Source organism: Polypterus senegalus, chromosome 1 (genome assembly GCF_016835505.1).
Source record: "Polypterus senegalus isolate Bchr_013 chromosome 1, ASM1683550v1, whole genome shotgun sequence".
NCBI classification, from domain to species: domain Eukaryota; kingdom Metazoa; phylum Chordata; class Cladistia; order Polypteriformes; family Polypteridae; genus Polypterus; species Polypterus senegalus.
This window is the reverse complement of record NC_053154.1, coordinates 2,947,476-2,966,999: the sequence shown is the minus strand read 5'-3', so window position 1 is coordinate 2,966,999 and position 19,524 is coordinate 2,947,476. Positions and strand designations below refer to the sequence as shown.

Below are 19,524 nucleotides of genomic sequence, written 5' to 3'. Positions count from 1 at the left end.
GGGGGAAATCATCCCTAACCCGCCCCCTTCTGGGTAGGGTGGGGGGTGATCTTGTGGTCCTGTATGCATGTTATCATCCGGTTAACACTGGGAATGACCACCAGAGGGCGAACTGGAGGTGACTGGCAGCATTCTGTATGTTTGAGCACCGCCACCATTGCTTTTAAAATTAGAGTTGGCATCAACTGGATGATAACATCCATACAAGACCACAGGACAAGCACATTAGTGAGTCTTCAGTGTTTGCTCATTTATTTTTATTTTTAAAGTTGTGTTTTTTTTTTTTTAATTATATTTTCCTCAAACAATGAAAAAAAAACAAACACACTTTATTTTCCTCCCGGACAACATCGGGTATTTCAGCTGTGTTAGCTAGTTATGAAGAAAAGCCGAAGGAGCAGCTGTTAAAGGACGAGCCTTTGATTCTCCTTTGTGTTGTTCTACGCGCCTCACCCAACGGCCCCCCATTCTGTATTACGGTAGGTAGAAGCAGCACACGCAGTGTTGTCCGGGCGAGTCATGTTAAGCTCTCGTCATTTTGTCTGCTAGTTTGGCCTCCGTCTGTTCACATGTTTCACTCACTCTGAGCCAGCAGGTGGCACTGGTGACCAAAGTGTAACGTACTGGCGAAAAAAAAAATTTAATTGGGAGATATGGGAATGGATATTTGAGGAGTCAACTGCAAGACAAGGATTATATTTTTATTTTACTAGGAGGCTTTGCCCCCTGCTCGCTTCACTTGCCAACCCCCAGGCGGGCGCTACACGTTAGCCTCTCTGTGTTTCTGCCACTCCCGTATGGGGATGCGGATGTGCAATTTAAACAAATTGTTATTTTCATGGGAATTGTTACGTATGCATCAACGCACGTATAACTGCCCGTGAGTGAATTTCATTTCTTTCTCTCTATTAAATAAAACAACTTTTTCGACTGTTTGTCTCTGAGTTTTGTTAATTGTCTTTGCAAAAGCTATTCTAATGGGAAACTGTAAACGTTTTAATACGAATGGCGTATCAAGATCTCCTTTGGTGTCCAATGTCATTAGTGAAGATGGACTACATTACCTTTCTTGGATACATCCTCCTTTCTACAGTAATTCGTGCGATGGAAGACCAGACGGTGTTAACGGTTGTAGATATTCACAATGGTTCTGAAGTAAATCGTGGGGAACTCCCAAACCCCCTGTGAATCTCCAGCCCGCCTGATGTGCCACGGTAACAGGTGGTTCTGCCTGTCCCGTCCCAGTCACGTTGAAGCGATGAAGGGGGTCTCACATCAAAGCGTATAGAGTTCAGTTTTGTGAAATCTGCAGAACGACAGATTTTTTCCACACCCCCAATACCTTCTGTCGAGGGAACTGAGAGAAGAGCTGTTGAGTTGTGCTGTCTGTTTAAACAACGGAATCATGCAGGTAGTAATGTGTAAAGAGTAAATGTATTTACCTGAGCCTGCACTTGGTGCAAGGCGCTATATAGAAGTAAACTGAAGAAAGCTGACATTTGATAGGAGATGTCTGTAAGAAGAAGGACAGCTGTGATGTGGGGGCACCTGAATAGAAAAGCCGTCGGGGTGGTGCAGGCTGCATGTACTGTACACTCACACACAACATCGTGTCCAAGGCTTGTCCTGCTCCTGTCCCCCACGGCCACCTCTGGGACTCGGGTGTGGAGTGGTGTGTATGCCAGGTCACTGGGTGCAATCCTGTGGTGGGTTTCTGGGTAGCAGTGGCGTCGGCTCTGACTAACTCAGGTGTCCAGTGTGACCATTTCCATTTGTCCCCGTGGTCTGTGCCCCTTAGGGACAGGCTCACGCAGTGATATTTTATTTCCCTTTTATGGAGGAGGTCAGACTTAATGCTCCTTTGTGATGCTTACCAGTCGACCCCCGGGCACTCTTCAATCTTACTGCCCAGCTCTCTTTTGAGGACTCTGACTTTGATGCGATGACCCTTTGATGAATGTGCTGCTACTTCTCTGTGTCTCTAAACGTCCCTGAGCTGGATGAACTCATGTGCTGCGACCAGCCGACTGCACAACTGCTGCTGCTGGCCAGGGTGCCTCAGCTTGTCCTCTCTGAGGACTGACTCAGTTGTGACGTTTCTCAGAAGACGTCTCATCCACGACTCAGCCAGTCTGTCCTCCTCCTTCCTGCTCGTCCACCGACATCTCACAGCCCTCTTTGAAAGGATCCTGATTGTTTAGCAAGGACTGAGTCACAGAGTCCGCTCACCTGACCTGTCACAGCTGAAGGACTCAAGCCAGTGGTGGCAGGAGCTCAGAAGCCCCTCAGATTGTGACAGGACAAATAGCGACTTTAGGACCTTCATAGACTTTGTCATTAGTTGGAAAAAAAAGGAAACGGTTGGGCACTTGAAAGTTGGGCTGAAATCACATAGTGGGCACCCACCCTAATACCCAGATTAGGGGCCTCAGTAGGACAACCTCATGACCTCCCATCTGCCCGAGGTCAGGATATGACCAGTGTGCCCCATGAAAGAAAATGAGGTTGTGCGCTAAGAACAGATGGCCACATTCACCCTACAGCTGTCCCAGTGCCTTTCCTACCCCTCCATCTCTGTATTATCAGACTGTCACCGCCCTGCAGAGTGCTGACTTGTCCCCAGTTGGTCACACTCTCACTTTCCTCCAACTCCGCACATGTGACAGTGCGACTTGACGGCCCTTCCTGCAGTTTTATGATTTGCCCACACAGTGATGCTGTCACGTGACTTGGCTGACTCGGCTGTTAACCCTGGCAGACTGCTGCTGTGCCCATCTCTCTTACCCGTCTCTCTCTCTCTCTTTTACAGCCACTGACTTGCTGCTGGCATGGAATCCTGTTTGCCTCGGCCTGGTGGAGGGCATCGTGGGGAAGATTCAGCTTCATGCAGGTGAGAGCTGCCCTCTGGGAATGGTGGGTCACATTTGAGGGTCCTGGACCTGAAGTTACTTGAGAGGCATGTCCTGTGGTGATTTCAAACTGAACAGTGAGTGGACAAGACCCTAGAGAGGCTGGCAGAGGCCACCCATCTCTGAGCATCACCAGCCATTTGTTTTTTATACCCGCAATTACACTGGTGAGGCCTCACATGTGTTTGGCGTATATAGGGTAGTTAATGGGTACAGTAGGCTGAGTTGATGCTTGGTATCTGTAGGTGGATTAGCTTGGCCCAAGCACTCATTATCTCACTATGGCACCTGTTGAAAAGGCAAAGACTCCTTTGTTAATAGTGTGCATTAGGCACATAAAGGCCATGAGGTTAAGTGGCGCAGCTGAACTGAGGCTTGGCACTGCGGGTGATCCTCCTCCCTCTGCCTGGTGGACTACTTCAGGAATTTCCTTTTCCCCCACTGGCATTTTGCTTTATAGTTCTTTTTCATTCATGCCAAGCAGGTCGGCACATGCCTACTGCCAAAAACTGCTTTTCTGTGTATGGCCAGTCCTGGTGGCCAAGCAGATAGCCACTGGTTCACATTTTCTCTTAGACTGGGCATTAAATGGTGAAGTTTGGTGACCTTAGAAAGTAGGGCTGCATATTCTGAATTGGTGTCTACTTATCTGCCATTCACAGTTAGGGCTGGTGAAGCAGACGGCTGCTGCTCGGTGCCCACTGGCTCAGGAGAAGGTTCAGGAAGGTGTCCTCTGATTTGCTGCCTCACAGGAGCTTTTCTGGTTGCCATGACTACAATCTTTGTGTGACCTCATGCTGGAGGCTTCAAGCTGATCAATAAGCAGCAGTGCAGTGCCCGCGTCAAAATGCCCATATCAGTGGGGGCAACTGTGGGTGATCGCATCAGACAGTAAAGTCCCGCATGGGTCATTTGAATAGACGGTGATGGACAGAGTCGCCCTGTCTGAAGGATGCCTTCTCGGCCCCTGGTACTGTTGCCTTTTTAGGGTGTTGGCACTCTGCACTGTTGTCACCAGCCTTGCTTGCTCCATTTGACTTGTCACGTTCGGGCTTCTTTTTATGAGGAAGCTCACTTCAAATGAAATGCGGACACTTTTTAAACTGTTGATGTTGTTAAGGGGATTCTCTACAGGAAAAGAAATGAGGGACGCTGTACGTGTCTTTTTGTTTTTCTAATTTCTAACCTCAAGAACATTCCAGACTGCACTAAGCAGCGACTGGCATCCACTTCAGTTTCACCCTCATACCACTATCTGTGCCCACGTTTCTGCATCTTTATCCCTGTGTACATCCCCAACCCAGTCTGGGATAATGCCACACCACTCCACCCGCTCCCCCCGATCTGTGTAGTCAGTCTCATTTGCCATTTTGTGCCCGTGTCCTCAAACACCCACCCCTCCCCTGTCTGTCACTGTGCTGTAACCCAAACCCCTAACCCAGTTGCCCATCTGTGGCAACACCTTCCCTGAGTTATAGGAATGCCCTTCTCTTCTAGTTTGTACCCACCTCCTCCACTACACCCCCCCTTTTATCTATATAGAAGCCCTGGTGCCCAAACATCCCCGTCTGTGCTGTACCAAACCCACTCCATCCATCTTTGTGGGCAGTCTCACCCTCATTGGTCCTTGTGGACATCCTGGTGCCCAAATCCTCAAGTCTGTGCTGGCCTCCTCACTGCAGCTCTCCACCTGCTCCCCCCAGTCTATGTCTTGCCTCCCATTTTATGCCCTTGTCCTCATCTAGAACTCCAGGAAGAGGCACCAAGGGATTACTAAGCCCTCGTAACTCACGGCCGTGGCCTTCTTTTGCCTTTCCAGACCTCCCACTGGGCCTCGTCCTCATTCGCCAGAAGGCCTTGGCTGGAAAGCTTCCAGGGAACCATGAGGTGTACAAAATCACCAAGATCTGCGTGATCCCCTTGTCAGACGATGAGCCGCAGGACTTGGAGCTGGAGGTAAGAACAGATTCGATTTCTCCGGTCTCTATGATGCTTTGTCCCATATAAAAAGAGATGACCCTCAAAAGGACGTGAAGAACTAAGCCCAGACTCACACTTCCTGAGCCGTCTTGACCATGCAGTAAGAAGAAGGTTTGATTTAACAGAAAAACCAGCAATGGAGGAGGCCACATGGTGGCTTTTGTATGTCTTCAGCCATTCTAAAATGGATTCTTTTTTGGGCAGGTCAAGTGACTCATGGTCCATACAGAGCTACAGATTGAATGTTTGACCATGTAACTACTTGGCCACATCCTCAGCTATCTGACAAGTTTAGTCAGCCTAGCCCATGACGGTGCACTAACAAGTCCAGCTCCTGCTCTCTGGGACCACAGCGTCATGTGCTCTAATGGGGGCTAGACCCCGCTAAAGACTAGAACAGACCTTGAGCCATAGAGAAGGTAGTTGGATGTCATGGTGTCCGCTGAAGCCTCTAAGAGGTCAAACACGGAGTGGGTCCTCAGTAATTGCACTACAGACTGAAGGCCAGGGAGTCTTCATGAAAGTGTAGATAGAGACCCGGGGACAGGACAGACAAACGGACAGAAATGAGAACAAAAGACCAGCCTTCATCTTGTCATGTAATGCTGTCCACCACAGCGTGTTTAGACTTCTGGGTCAGGTGACATGACCACCATCTAAAACTGTAAAAGGTCTAAGGCCTCATAATTCCTAAGACGTTTCACAGGGAAGCTCCACAGTGTGGGCAGCTGGTTCCACTGATGGAAGAAGCGTCTTTGCCCTTGTGCCATCTGTAATAGTCTCTCATTTGCTCCCTCACAGTTGTGTAAGAAGCACCATTTTGGGATTAACAAGACTGACCGAATTACTCAGTCGCCTGATGATTCCAAGTTTCTGCTCAAGACCCTCAGCCAGATCAAATCCAACGTTGCTGTGCCCATGAAGAAAAAGGTGAGCACAATTTTTCCTGCTTGCTGGGTGCTTTTTACTGGCCTTCCCACCACATCTACTGGGGGTGACTGCGTCACTGGAGTACCCCAAGCTTTTTAGAATGCCAGTCTAGTCTGCTTAGAGCCAACATGTGCTGAGCAGCTCCATAGTTTTCCTGTTTCTCCTTCAGCTTTCAGTGTCCAAGTCAGCTGTTTTGCTAAAGCGGTTCCTGCCATTTGTGTCATTCGTGGGTCTCCTGCATGCATATTGGCATTAAAGGTGTATCACCGTTAGTTGCACTGCCACCTGCATTATTGTCACATTGGCTGCCAGCCGATCCAAGCCCGGGTATTCATTCTTTTTACTTTTTTTGTGTTGCTCAGGTGAAGGAGAACAAAGAGAAGGAGCGGTTGGAGCGGCGGCTGCTTGAAGAATTGCTCAAGATCTTCATGGACTCTGATTCCTTCTACTACAGCTTGACCTATGACCTGACGAATACGGCGCAGCGGCAGAGTGAGCGAGACGGGCATGATGTGCCGCTCTGGAAGAAGGTATGTTGGTTGAACACAGGTGCGTGGTCCTGAGCCACTGGACATTCGGAGGGAGTCCTGTAGTTAACAGAGTACCTTGGACACAACAGACAGCGTGAAAGATGAGGGACTGGGATGAAGACCGCTCGGTGGTCTCAGTATCTGTAAAGCTGTGGTTTAGCTGACATTTACTTACACTTTCTTTTTTTTTTTTTGAACCAGGTGGACGACAGATTCTTTTGGAACAAGCACATGCTGGAGGACCTTCTCAATTTAAAAGTAAGTCGACCGACCTCCTTCACCCACCACACCATATGACTGGGGTTTATCTGATTACCCAGGCTAAGACTGACTATTTCATTTATTCCAACACAATAGACAAAATCCCTTAAAAACTAACGGCTGCAAGTGCCACCAGATCACTTGCCTCATAGGGTCACTTGTCCCTTGAATGGCTTAGTAACTCCAAGAGGCCCAAGGCCTAATCCTCGGCAGACCCCAAGGTGTAGTATTCTGTTAGGCTGGCTGACATGGCAGTCCCCTCACCTGAAGTGCTCTCCAGTGAGGTGCCAATTCTTGCTTGGGGTCAGGTCCTGTTGGGGGTCTCCCACTGGTAGGACATTAGTTCACTCGTAGATTAGTGCAGCGTGTTGGACCCTCAGCACATCTAGTTTTTACTCTTGACATAAAACAGCATGATGACGTGCCACTCTTTCAAACAAGCTGACCCGCGTATGAAGCGATGACATTGTGCTTTTCCCAAATTCTCCTCACTCTTTTTTTCTCCAGGACCCGAAAGCCGATTTCTGGGTTCTCCCCATCATTCAGGGATTTTTTCAGACAGAAGAGCTGGTGGTGAACTACAGTGACACCTCCGACGAGGAGAAGAGCAGCCCTGAAACCCCCGCCCATGATTCTGGCTGCGTCGACGACCTCCACCCTCGCTTTGTGGTGGCCCTCATCTCTCGCCGAAGTCGGCACCGTGCAGGTAGGTCGTGATGCCTGAAGTTAAAACATTAGAATTGTTTCGACGATATATCGTATTGGTATCGAGTGGCTGGACCAGGCCAAGGGGTCAATCACGTAAGACCTGGCTGTGGCAGATAGAGGGTCATTTCCGGAGGGTGGAGCTGGACCGCGTATCTGCCTGGGAGGTTGCCAACCGAGATCCTGCGTTGTTCCGTCGTGTGCTGGGTGCGGCAACATGCTGTACCAGTTCATGCTCCCCAACTTGACTTGACTTGAGATTTGAAGATCTCTAAAGTGCTGCTCTCCACCACACTTACTTTGTAGTCCAGCTTTTTTAATAATTGTTTCCATTAATTTATCTGGAGCCATTAAAAGAGCTGCGTCACCACAGAGCCTCAGTTCTACTCATCCACAGGCTGAAGCACTCCGTCATGTCTAGGGGTCCTCGATGACAAAACATTTTTTTTTCTTTGGTTATTTAAAACATTCACACAGATCACCACCTCCTCGCCCCGCTGTGAAGGGAGGGAGCAAAACAGAAAAGAAATAAAACACACACAGGAATCGTGAGAAAGAGATCAAGTCAAGACCTGAGGTAGATGGTGATGTAAACGCACTTGAGTGGTGGAAAACGCAACAAGTCCTGAACATTTCCACAAGCTGGGGAAACTTTCAAAAGGGGTCCGTGTGTATCTCCGACTCAAGCTGCCCTTCTGAGTGGGCTTTCAGCACCGGAGGTAATGTAGTAACAGGTAGCCGTGCTGCTCTGAAGCCACTTGCTGTGGACATGCTGGCCTTTCTGTCACACAACTTGAGGTTTTTTCAGTAGATTTTTATTTTTTTCTGATATCTTTGTTCAGCATTGGACAGAACTTGAAGTTAGTACCGTATTCACACGTGTACCATGCGCACATTTTTTCCCGAAAATTAGCATTATAAAATCAGGTGCGCGTCATACACGAGAAAATGTAATTGTGTAATGTTTACTTCTTCTGCTTGGGCTCGCTTGCTCGCCCGCTCCCGCTCTCTCTCTCGCTCGCTTGCTCGCCCACTCCCGCTTTCTCTCTCTCTCTCGCTCGACAGCGCTCTCTCTCTCTAAACGCTTCCTATACAATCACAACGCGCATCGTACACGGGGCAAAACTTTTTTTGCGATTTTCTTTGTAAAAATTAGGGTGCGCGCCGCACACGAGTAAATACGGTAATTTGTTTAAAAATGTTATAGGTTTGTTTTTGGTTTTTTTTTCCTGTGCAGTATTTGACAGAACTTTGGATTTTTACCCAACAGTGCAGTCTGTTTGATTTTCGCTCTTGCTTGTGTGTTGCACGATTCACCTCACAGCAGAGCAGGTTATGTTTATCCAGACTGTGATGTTCAGGCCCTGTAGTTCAATTATGATTAGTGGTTTGTTCCCTCTGTTTAAAATGCCCCCATTAGAATAGTTTTATCTGTAAATCCTGTGGGCCGCTTTGAAGTAGTTCACTCACACTTTCACTGTTTGATCTCAGCAGTACTGTACAGGGTGAGCCTAAATGAAGCACCACATTTCTGAAGGTCAGTGCATGAAGTAGAGGCAGCGGAGTGAGTGAGTGGGCGGGCTTGGGGGTCTTTTGATAGGCGACCTCTTGTAGTTTTCAGTCGGCCACATGCCTTGTCCCGATGCACACTGTTGCTTTCGCTGTTGAAGTGTCTTCAAAAATGGATCCATCGTCACTACGCAACTTGCCTTCCGAACGCACTTCAGCATTCATCCTAACGGTGACGTCCCAAATCAGAAAATAATTCTAAATGTAGACAGACGGGTACAACATCGAACAGAAAATCTCCCGGCCGTCCTTGGACTGTACGAAGAAGCGCCTGAAAACATCCAAGCTGTAAGGGCGTCCATTGTGCAGTCTACTAGACGTTCAGCGCACTTCAGCCTTCGGCATTTCCAACACGTCTTTGATTTTGCACGAGGCCCTTAATTTCCTTTTTCCATACAAAATGATGGCAGTGCAGGAACTCGCTGAGAGAGACTGGGAGAGCCATAGAGAGTTGTGCGCCAACATTCAGCAAACAGTTCATCGAGGTGCCATCGTCATGTGACGTCAGCCATGAAGCACATTTCCATTTGAATGGCTGCGTAAATAAGCAAAACGTTCGATATGCACGGTGAGCACACGTGTTACAGTTTGGTGTGCCATTTCAGAACTTGGCATTGTAGGCTCTTACTTTTTTAACGGTCACCGTCACTTCGGAACGTTACATTGAAATGCTAGAGAACTGGAAGAAATGGATGTGCTGGATCCCTGATGCCAGCAGGATGGAGCGACGGCTCACATGGCCTGTGTGGAGATCCATGAACGTTTTGTGGGAGAGATGGGAAGCTGATCTCCCTGAGTGGTGAAGTTGGGTGGCCTTCACGTTCTCCTGATCTTGCTCCGTGCGATTTCTTCTTGTGGGGCTCTCTCAAGTCAAAGGTGTACAGGCCCCCCAAGGACACTACTCCCTTTGAAATGGCTGAACGAGTCATGCGAGCGTCTTAAAGAGTGTATCGCTAATGATGGCCACCACCTCGCAGATGTCATTTTTAAAACACAGTGACAACAAATCTATTTGGTACGCCCTTTCTTGCGTCGTAATGACATTTATTTTATCTTGTAGTGTTTTTGTAGAATAAACGTTTGAAATGTGGTCCTTGTTTTTGGCTCGCCCTGTACTTTGACTGGTGATTTTAATGTTTTTGTAAATAAGCAATTCCCGTTTTTCCAGACGGTTGTTTCCATTACAGTTAATATCAAGACAAAGTTAGATCAATGAGACACATTCTTAAAGGAGGCAAAATATCAGAAAATAGCGAGATACCATTTTTTGCAAAAATCACACACCCCTACTCCAGAGAGCATGCCACATCAGACTGGGCACGCTTTGGCATGACAATGACCCAAATCATACAGCCAAGACAATGCTGAAGTGGCTTTATGACAAGTCTGAGTGACCTTAGGTGGCCCAGCCTTAAACCCCGTAGAAGACGTGTGGAGAGACCTGAAGATGGCAGCTTACAGGCGCTTCTTATCCAATCTGACACAGCTTGAGAGGATCTGTGAGGGAGAATGGGACCCATTGCCCAGATCGAGGTGCCAAGCTTGTAGAGACTTTCCAAGAAGACCGAAGCTGGAATTCCTGCTACTCAGTGCTGAATGATGGGTCTGAGTACGTATGGGATGACAGATTCCAGTTTTTAATTTGCGGACATTTCTGACCACATGTCCTCACTTTGTCATGATAGCTTGGTGGGCCGACGTGTCAAATGAAATCCACAGCACAGTGCAGTTTGCAGAGCTGTGAAGGGTCTTTGTGAATCCACAGTATCTGGTCACGTAGTTCTGTTGTAACGTTTCATTGTCAGCTCTTCTGCCGGCCGCAGGTGGACTCTAAACTGGCGAGGTGACATCATTGTCATCGTGAAGAAAATGATTACTAAAGTCATAAGCAACACACCAAATTCAGAAACATCGCAACTTTGATTGGATCAGTTCAGTCGTCTTCTCTGCCAGCCGGTGGGGGTGGTGAAGTCTCCCTTTAGGTGGTCCTGCCCATTTTTGATGCCCGTTTTGTTCATGGCTGACTTATGCTGCTCCAAACTCATCTGTTGGAGTTTTTCTGCTGCTTCCTTGACATAAGATTTTTGCTTTCAGGTATGAGGTATAAAAGGAGAGGGGTGGACAAGAATGGCAACGTGGCAAATTACGTGGAGACGGAGCAGCTGATCCACGTCCACAGCCACACGCTGTCGTTCGTCCAGACGAGGGGCTCCGTCCCAGTGTTTTGGAGTCAGGTGGGCTATCGCTACAATCCTCGTCCTCGCCTGGAGAAGGGTGAGTACATCCTGCTTAGGTGCCCTCAAAGTCTGCAAGTTCCCAGACCCCCAGTGGCATACCCACCTTTTGTATTTTCTCACCCTCAGGAGAACAAGAGAACATTCCTTACTTTGCAGCACATTTTGAAGAGCAGCTCAAGATCTACAAGAAGCAGGTGGGAGATGGGGTCCCTGGGATGGTGACCGATGGACTGCTTGGGGACCACCAGAGCTAATGACACGGTCTGTCTTGTCAGGTTATCATTAACTTGGTGGACCAAACCGGGAGGGAGAAGCTCATTGGAGACGCCTACCTCAAGCAGGTCCTGCGCTACAACAGCCCTGACCTCACCTACGTGTCCTTTGACTTCCATGAGCACTGGTAGGAGGCTACACGGTTTGGGGGGGTGGGGGGGGTCTGGGCAAGGGGCCACTCTAAACAATCACATGCTCTTTGATCCTGTGCCCACAGCCGAGGGATGAAGTTTGAGAACATCCAGACCCTGACCGATGCCATCAGTGACATCATCCTTGACATGAAGTGGTGCTGGTGAGTGTCATTGAGACGTCAACACCGAGACCACTCAGGGTCCCTGATTTATGACGTGCATGTGGGTCTCTCATTGTGCAGGGTGGACCAGGCGGGAGTGATCTGCAAGCAGGAAGGCATCTTCCGAGTGAACTGTATGGACTGTCTGGATCGCACCAACGTGGTACAGGCTGCCATAGCCAGGGTGGTGATGGAGCAGCAGGTAGGCAGGCCGGGCCAGCTAGCCAGTAATGGCCCACATTGTCTTGTGCATGTGAAACGAGACCCTCAACTCATCTGGTGCCTTCTGGGGAACAGAACCTGTGGGACATGGCTTTGAGAGCGGTTGGCACGCCACTGAACACACACAGCAGCTTGGCACGGCCTGTCCTCTGCTTGGCCTCGTCACAACCCATTCTGCCCATGGGAGCCTCTTCCATCCGCTCTTCCTTCTCTCCTGGGCGTTCTTTAAATTCTTACCCATTAAACCAGGGGTTGACAGTCTGGATGTGGAGTGAATTCTCCAAAGTCCTCACGATGGGCGGCGCCACCACCGCCTGTGCTCAGCTGAGATTCCTCCACCTCGGCAGTGCATGGGCATTTCTGTGTGCACGACGTCTGGGATTTGTCATTCGTTCAGGATGTCTGTCAGAATTGAAGACGTCGATCTGCGTGATGACGGACTCTCTGTGGTCTGCTGTAAGGTTGAGTTGGGCGCGCAGCGTCCAGTTAATTGTGCGCCATTCATTCATCTTGGTCCTCAGCATCGAGTAGTGATGGACCCTTTGAACCGTAAAGTGGCCACCGCAAGGCCGATACGCGTTTAAGCTTTTGTTCATTTAATTTACATTTTTACTTACAGTTTGAACATGCGGTCACTTTGTGTCCAGTTTTAGTACGTCATGGCGTCACGTTTTGTTTGTTGTTCGTGTTAATCGTGATACTACTGGCTCCCCACTCGCTATGTTAAGTGCTTTAGAAGTGGAAGGAATTATTCGTATTACTTAGCCTATTTGTTAGCTCTATTTTCAGAACATTATAACGTGGCCACTTTCTTTTGCATGCAGGCGTTGCAAATTTAAAAATGATGCCCTGTTGCTACGAGTCCAGAACTAGTGTCGCGTGATGCCATCAAGTCGTCCCTCTTTAAGATGGCGGCGCACTACCGGGAGCTTCCAAGCTTTTGAATTTTCCAACAAACCTCTCACAAGGACGTTGGCACTCTGTGTGGCTTTTAATTTTGCTTCCTGCTCCGTCGGGGTCTGTGCTGAACAGCTGAGCCAGCCCTAAACACTGAAGAGTGGAGGTGGGCATCAAAAGCAGAACTCAAGTCAGCGAGAAGTCAAAAGTTTGTGCACAAAAACCAAAATGTTACTGAAGTTTGGAGTCAAGTGACGACCATGTGGACCCCTTAACGCTAATTTGGGGTTTGTAACGAGCACCTCGAACGTCTGTTAGAAAGAATCCAGGATCTCGGGTTGGTTATTTAGCATAAATGCCATCATCTCAATGACATTGTCTGGCAGGCAGCCCACTGTTGTATCCTAACGACGACACCGCTCATAACAAAAATGAGAACTTGAAATAATAATTACAACAAAAACACATGGAGCTATGTACTGTAGAATAAACCACTACGGTGTGTATGTGTGTCCATCCAGTCCCACCACGCACTGTGATTTGTCAGTTTGCTTTGACCTGAATGGTCGGTTGCCCAATTTAAAGGCCATCGAGACTGGAAATGCCAGGTTTGAGACACACGAGGATAGTAAAGGAAGGCATAGGAGGAACACTGAGAGTCGTCTTCAAAGCCAGGAAATATTAATAAGAATACGAGAGATGTTTTCACAGTGGGTAGTGGGGGGCCCATCTGCCATTGGCGGTCGTCAAAAACTGGACAGAAGGTGAGTGACGTGCCTCATTGTGACAGAGTGTGACATGCAGGCTTTACGGGAACGCAATCGACAGAGGAGGCGCCAGGCAAGAGAGGTTCAGACACACGAAGATACCGAAAAAAGGTGTGGGGCAAACGCCAAGGGCACACATGGGGCAAGAGAGATCAAACATTTTAAAAAGAATTCCGTGTCTTAGACAGTCGGAAAATACTTCAGCGTAATCCGCTCCCAGCTCGTGACAGGCTTACTCCCTTCCCCTCTTCCCTCCTGGTCCCGTTTGATCCTTTGCTGTTTGGTGTGCCGTCTTTCCTTCTGGCAGATGTTGGTGCCCATGTCTCATGTGGTTCAGTGGTTACCTGGCAGTGTTGCCTTCAACCTACAGAAAGGCCTTTCTTATTGTATTGTCGTCTTTTTCCACACAGTTGAAGAAGCTCGGGGTGATGCCACCAGAACAGCCGCTGCCCCTCAAATGTTACCGAATCTACCAGATCATGTGGGCAAACAACGGGGACACGATCAGCCGCCAGTATGCTGGCACAGCAGCGCTCAAGGTGAGCAGGGCTACCGTGTCTCGTAACGCCTGCGGGTGGCGCTCGCTTCTTCCACTCACTGTTGTCTTCTGTACCCAAAGGGTGACTTCACCAGGACAGGAGAGCGCAGGCTGACCGGAGTGATGAAAGACGGGGTCAACTCGGCCAATCGCTACTACCTGAACCGCTTCAGGGACGCCTACAGGCAAGCCGTCATTGGTAAGGTGGCACGTTCAAGAGCAGCACCGAGTGTGCCCAAGATAGCAAGGCTAGTGCCGTGCCTCGGGGTGCGCTTGTTCAGGGGGGCTCACAGGGTGACCGTCTGGATGATGTGTGGTGTCTTGTCATTGATTGTTTTGTGTGAAATGCTGTGGCAGCTTCACACAGGGCATTTATGTGGCACACGGTGACCTCATGGCTTGTGGTTTTCATGTTGCTCAACACTGAAGATGGAGGGCAGTAGAGCAGCCATTTCTGGGGGTCTTTATATTCAGGGTCTGGTCACTCACCACCAAGGTTATTGTAGTTAACGAAAATTAAAATCAAAAATGAAACTATTATTAAAAAACTAAAAACTGAAAATAACTGAAATAAAATAATTAACAAAACTGAAATGAAAAACTAAAACTAAACGCTGGAAAGATGAACTGAAATCAAATAATAATTTACTAAACATAATTTTAGTTTTCATTTTTTGAATTACTCTTCTTGCTGTTAGTTTTTAACCCTTATAACTTTTAACTCTAAAACTGAAAGCCATCCAGTGACGGAGGGCGGCTGTTCACACAGCATTTGTGGAATAGAAAACGATTTACACACCGCCTTTCTTTGCACTTGTACATCCATCCATCCATCCATTATCCAACCCGCTCTATCCTTAATACAGGGTCATGGGGGGGGGTCTGCTGGAGCCAGTCCCAGTCAACACAGGGTGCAAGGCAGGAAACAAACCCCGGGCAGGGCGCTAGCCCACCGCAGGTTTACTGTTCCTATTCATTTCCCTCAATACAGCCAGGTGGGGTCTGCTCACTGATTCAACCCTAAGAGTCCTGTTCTTCCTAAGCCCCCTGTGATTTTCATGGTCACTCTGTGACGGTGTGGGTTTACTCCATGATCTCATCTTGCTTCTGGGAGCCTTTGAACCCGACACCGTCTGTATTGTCACCAATGAGCTAGGCAGTGAGGCACAACGGAGCAAGCGGGATGGTGCAAAAGAGCCAAGTGCACAAAACACGTGTTCAATAAATAAGTGCAGTGTCTCTCAAAATATCTTTAAACAAATAATCCATAAAAACAACTGAAAAGTGTGGAGGTTAAAATCCATTAGAAAAAAACAAATCCTTTAAAAACAACTCATCGAGGTTAAAGCAATGGCTGGAAGCTGTCTTTTGGAATCCAAAGCACGGTGCCTTCTTCTTTCTACCTGGCGGCTCCCCTGCTTCTCCCATCGGGCTTCACAACAGGGGAGTCGCCCTACCTGCAGGTGCAGCTGCCTTCCACACTGGTCCGGTAGCCCTCCCATCTCTGGCTACGTCGGGCGCCATCCGGACCGAGACTTGGGTTCTTTACCCAGTGGCTACGGCGCTCACGATGTGGGGCTAAACCAGCCCAAAGCCGCCATGACTGCCGCTGCCTTTGTAAGGCCAGTCGTCTTCAATACCGGAGCTGGAGTGACCGCTTTCTTCAGCCCCACCGAGTGTCGGCCAAACACTCCTCTGCAGGGGCTCGCCCCCCCTCTCTCTCTCCGCTCTCTCTCTCTCTCTCTCTCTCTCACTCTCTCTCACTCTCTCTCTCTCTTTCTCTCTCTCACTCTCTCTCTGTTTTTTCTCTCTCTCTCACTCTCTCTCTCGCTCTCTCTGTTTTTTCTCTTTCTCTCACTCTCTCTCTCTCACTCTCTCTTTCTCTCTCTCTCTCTCCTGCACCAGCTTTCCTCTATCTGCTTCCAGCCGCCTTTCTCTCCTGCAACCTCCATCCATTTTTTCTTCCTCTCCTTTCACCCATAACCTCCGTTTCTTCTTTTTCTGTTTTCATTCCCCCGCTAGCCGCCTCGTGCTACTATTTATTACGGGGACGTGGATCAGATGTAGCAATTAGCAGCTCCTGGGAACAATCACGGATCCGGACGACTCCTCACCTGTGCACTTAAGCGAGGTTTGCCCGCGTCATGAATTCACCCGGGAACCGCTTCTGACCACAAACACCACGCCCTCTCTCTAAGCTGCGAGTGCGCCGATTATTTCTTTTAAAAAGTGGCCTTTGGACATGAGCTGTGGGCCCGCTACACCGCAGTCACACCTGTCAGAACTCAGTAGAATCACTTTTCTTATTTTTTTTTTTTTTTAGATCTTTCCAGGGCTGCCGGTGCAAAATTCTGTCTATAAATTGTTTGTTCCTGAGATGGAATCGGAGATCAATATGGCTGGTAGAAAATAACAAAGCCCAGTGTTTGAGATTTGTGAATGAAATATTGAAGGCAGCGCTGCTGCCTCACAGTTAGGAGACCCTGAAGGGTTCGTTTCCCGGGTCCTCCCTGCGTGGAGTTTGCATGTTCTGCCCGCGTCTGCGTGGGTTTCCTCCCACAGTCCAAAGACATGCCAGTCAGATTGGTGCTTGGCGTGTGTGTGTGTTTGTGTGTGTCCTGCGGTGGGTTGGCACCCTGCTCAGGATTGGTTCCTGCCTTGTGCCCTGTGTTGGCTGGGATTGGCTCCGGCGGACCCCTGTGACCCTGTATTCAGATTCAGCGGGTTGGAAAATGGATGGATGAATATTGAAGCCATTCATTATAAGCACATTATGTTGGAGCAGGATATGTGGTGTGCTGTAGACATTTAGAGTAAAATCCCTCACACCTTAAAATTCACCTAAAGTTCATTACTAATTGGCCCATTCTGGGCAAAAAAAGGAAAAGAAAAAAAGTGCCAACAATCAGCGCAGAATTTGTTCAGAACAAATGACAGAAAATATTTTAAAAATTATAAAATTGTGTAAAATTGTTCATATTCAGTGCCTGGTTTTGATTATGCTTGTTCTTATCAGACAAAACCAAAACCAGATAGTAAAGTGTGTAGCGTAGTGTCGTGTAGTCCGCGTCCACTAACACTAAACTCCTTATTATGTCCAAACCCCTTAAGTGTGCAGTCCTGTCTCATTGTGACACAAAAACTAAACTCCATAGTAGCTCTCTAACCGTACTATAATTACTAAAACTAATATAAATAAAAACAAAATAGAAATGTCTTTGTAAAATAAAAACTAAACTAAAACTAAAAATACACGATGAAGGAAAACTAAAACTAATCTGAATTTCACTGAAAGTAAGGCCAAACTATAATAACCTTGCTCACCACACCCCCCACTTAATAAAGTCCTCGAGAGCCATGCTGGTGCCACCCTCTCACCCTCTTTTCTTGTTGCAGACCTCATGATGGGCATACCGGTGACAGAAGACCTCTACTCGATCTTCACAAAGGAGAAGGAGCACGAGGCCCGGCAGGCCGGCCAGCGCAGCCAACAGGAGCTGGTCAGCCTCCTCCTGCAGAACTACATGGAGATGCTGCTGCCCGACGGAGAGAAGTTCCACGGGGGGTGGGCACTCATCGACTGTGACCCCAGGTACCCGAGCATCACCTTGTTTTGTGTGCCCCTTAGCCCCACTGCTTTCAGGCGGGTGCTCACTCTGCTCTTGTTCCTTACAGCCTCATTGATGCCACTCACAAAGATGTCGACGTCCTGCTGCTGCTCTCAAATGCTGCCTACTATGTGGCCTAGTGAGTACCCTTCTGGTTCGGCTGTGCCCGCCGCGGGCTGTGCTTCAAATGCTATGTAATAGGTTCAGGTTGTGTGGTGCCCACGCACTCCATGATGTTCTTGACATGCCACCATTGATGTTCAGTGGTGCCCTCCACGGGCAAATTCTAATGCTTTCAACCAGCTGGTGTCGTGAGTATCAGTTGGGTTCAGCCGTGTCCGCCCAGGGTGTACTGTAAATGCTGCCTACTACATGATGGGGTGAGTAGCATTCAGGTGCCCAGGCTCTGCTTCAAGTGCTGCTTACTAGGCGAGTACCCTTCAGATTCACTTGTGCCAACCCAGGCTGGCATGTCAAATGCTCCCTACCTACATGACCTACTTAGCAAGGCCATCTTAACAGCATTATAGGCCCCCGGGCAAAGTAGTGCACTGGCACCCCCTACGTACACAACCACTCGGCAAGTCACAGCATACATAGATTAGCATGGGGGCCCTGGGTAACTGTCCAGTGTGCCCATGCGTTAAGACGGCCCTGCTACCGAGTACCCTTCAAGCTTAGTGGTGCCCCATCCTAGGCTGTGCTTCAAATGATGTCTAATATGTTCATGTCACTTGAAATGCCACCTACCAGACTCAGACGCAGGTGAGTGCCAGTCGGGTTCAGCCATTGCCAACCCTAGGCTGTACTCTAAATGCTGCCCACTACATAATGAGGTGAGTAGCATTCAGGTGCCCAGGCTGTGCTTCAAGTGCTATCCAGTAGGTTCATGTTCAGAGGTGCCCGCTGCAAGCTTTGTATTAAATGCCACCTACTAAGTGAGTACCCTTCAGACTCAGTGGTGCCCACCCAGGCTATATGTCAAATGCTGCCTACTACATGACCTACTGAGTACCCTTCAGGTTCAGTGGTGTCCGCCCCAGGTTCAACATCAAACCCTGTGCCCGTATGCCCCTCAGGCTGAGGGCCCCAACTAGTGAGTACCTTTCAGGTTCACCCACACCCCCCAGGCTGTGCTGCCTGCAAATTGCATGGTGTTTGACCCCATTTCTTGCCCTTGCCCTACTATGGAGAGCCCACTGAGGAGGTGGATGGTGCCCTTGATGCCACATCAGACTGACAGCTGTTTTTTTTTTTTTTATCTCCACAGTTATGATGATGATGCCGACAAGGTGAGCCAATACCAGCGCCTGAGCCTAGACGACCTGGAAAAGATCGAGATTGGTAAGTAGCGATGACTCCTCGAGCTCACACTGGCACAGTGTCCTCCTTGGGTTACGATGTGCTCTTGTTTTTGGTGCCACGCAGGTCCCGAGCCAACACTTTTTGGGAAGCCCAAGTTCTCCTGCATGCGGCTACACTACAGGCATGGCGAGACGAGCGGGTACTTCCATACCCTCCGGGCAGTGACCCGCAGCCCCGAAGATGATGGCAAAGGTATGCGCATTGTCCATGCCCGTGATGGAAACGAGATTGGGGCAAAAAAGATCAGGCAGCAAGAAGGGCAAAGCGCCAGCCTAGCAAAGGTCTGTCGTGATGTGGCAGCACCAGAATGAGGGGCAGAAGGCCAACTTCCAGGCACCAGATTGTCCAGGTTAATGCCCAAAATGGTGCCAGCTGATTGGCATCTCAGGGACAGGCAGGCGTCCGTCTTGTGTGCCACCTCACTTGCCTTTCTTGCCT

General features: G+C 48.8%; 1 protein-coding gene across 1 annotated transcript in view; it reads left to right on the top strand.

Annotated features, from left to right (window-relative positions):
• Positions 1-19,524, top strand: part of inpp5f (inositol polyphosphate-5-phosphatase F) — a 57,833-nt gene that overhangs the window by 36,440 nt on the left and 1,869 nt on the right. Inside the window, exons 2-18 of the mRNA XM_039743709.1 lie at positions 2,810-2,890; positions 4,729-4,865; positions 5,691-5,819; positions 6,182-6,349; positions 6,551-6,607; positions 7,118-7,316; positions 10,979-11,158; positions 11,248-11,315; positions 11,397-11,521; positions 11,612-11,689; positions 11,771-11,891; positions 13,986-14,114; positions 14,195-14,312; positions 17,510-17,705; positions 17,789-17,860; positions 18,992-19,065; positions 19,150-19,278. Coding sequence (XP_039599643.1) covers positions 2,810-2,890; positions 4,729-4,865; positions 5,691-5,819; positions 6,182-6,349; positions 6,551-6,607; positions 7,118-7,316; positions 10,979-11,158; positions 11,248-11,315; positions 11,397-11,521; positions 11,612-11,689; positions 11,771-11,891; positions 13,986-14,114; positions 14,195-14,312; positions 17,510-17,705; positions 17,789-17,860; positions 18,992-19,065; positions 19,150-19,278 — 2,061 coding nt within the window. The remainder of the gene's footprint in view (positions 1-2,809; positions 2,891-4,728; positions 4,866-5,690; positions 5,820-6,181; positions 6,350-6,550; positions 6,608-7,117; positions 7,317-10,978; positions 11,159-11,247; positions 11,316-11,396; positions 11,522-11,611; positions 11,690-11,770; positions 11,892-13,985; positions 14,115-14,194; positions 14,313-17,509; positions 17,706-17,788; positions 17,861-18,991; positions 19,066-19,149; positions 19,279-19,524) is intronic.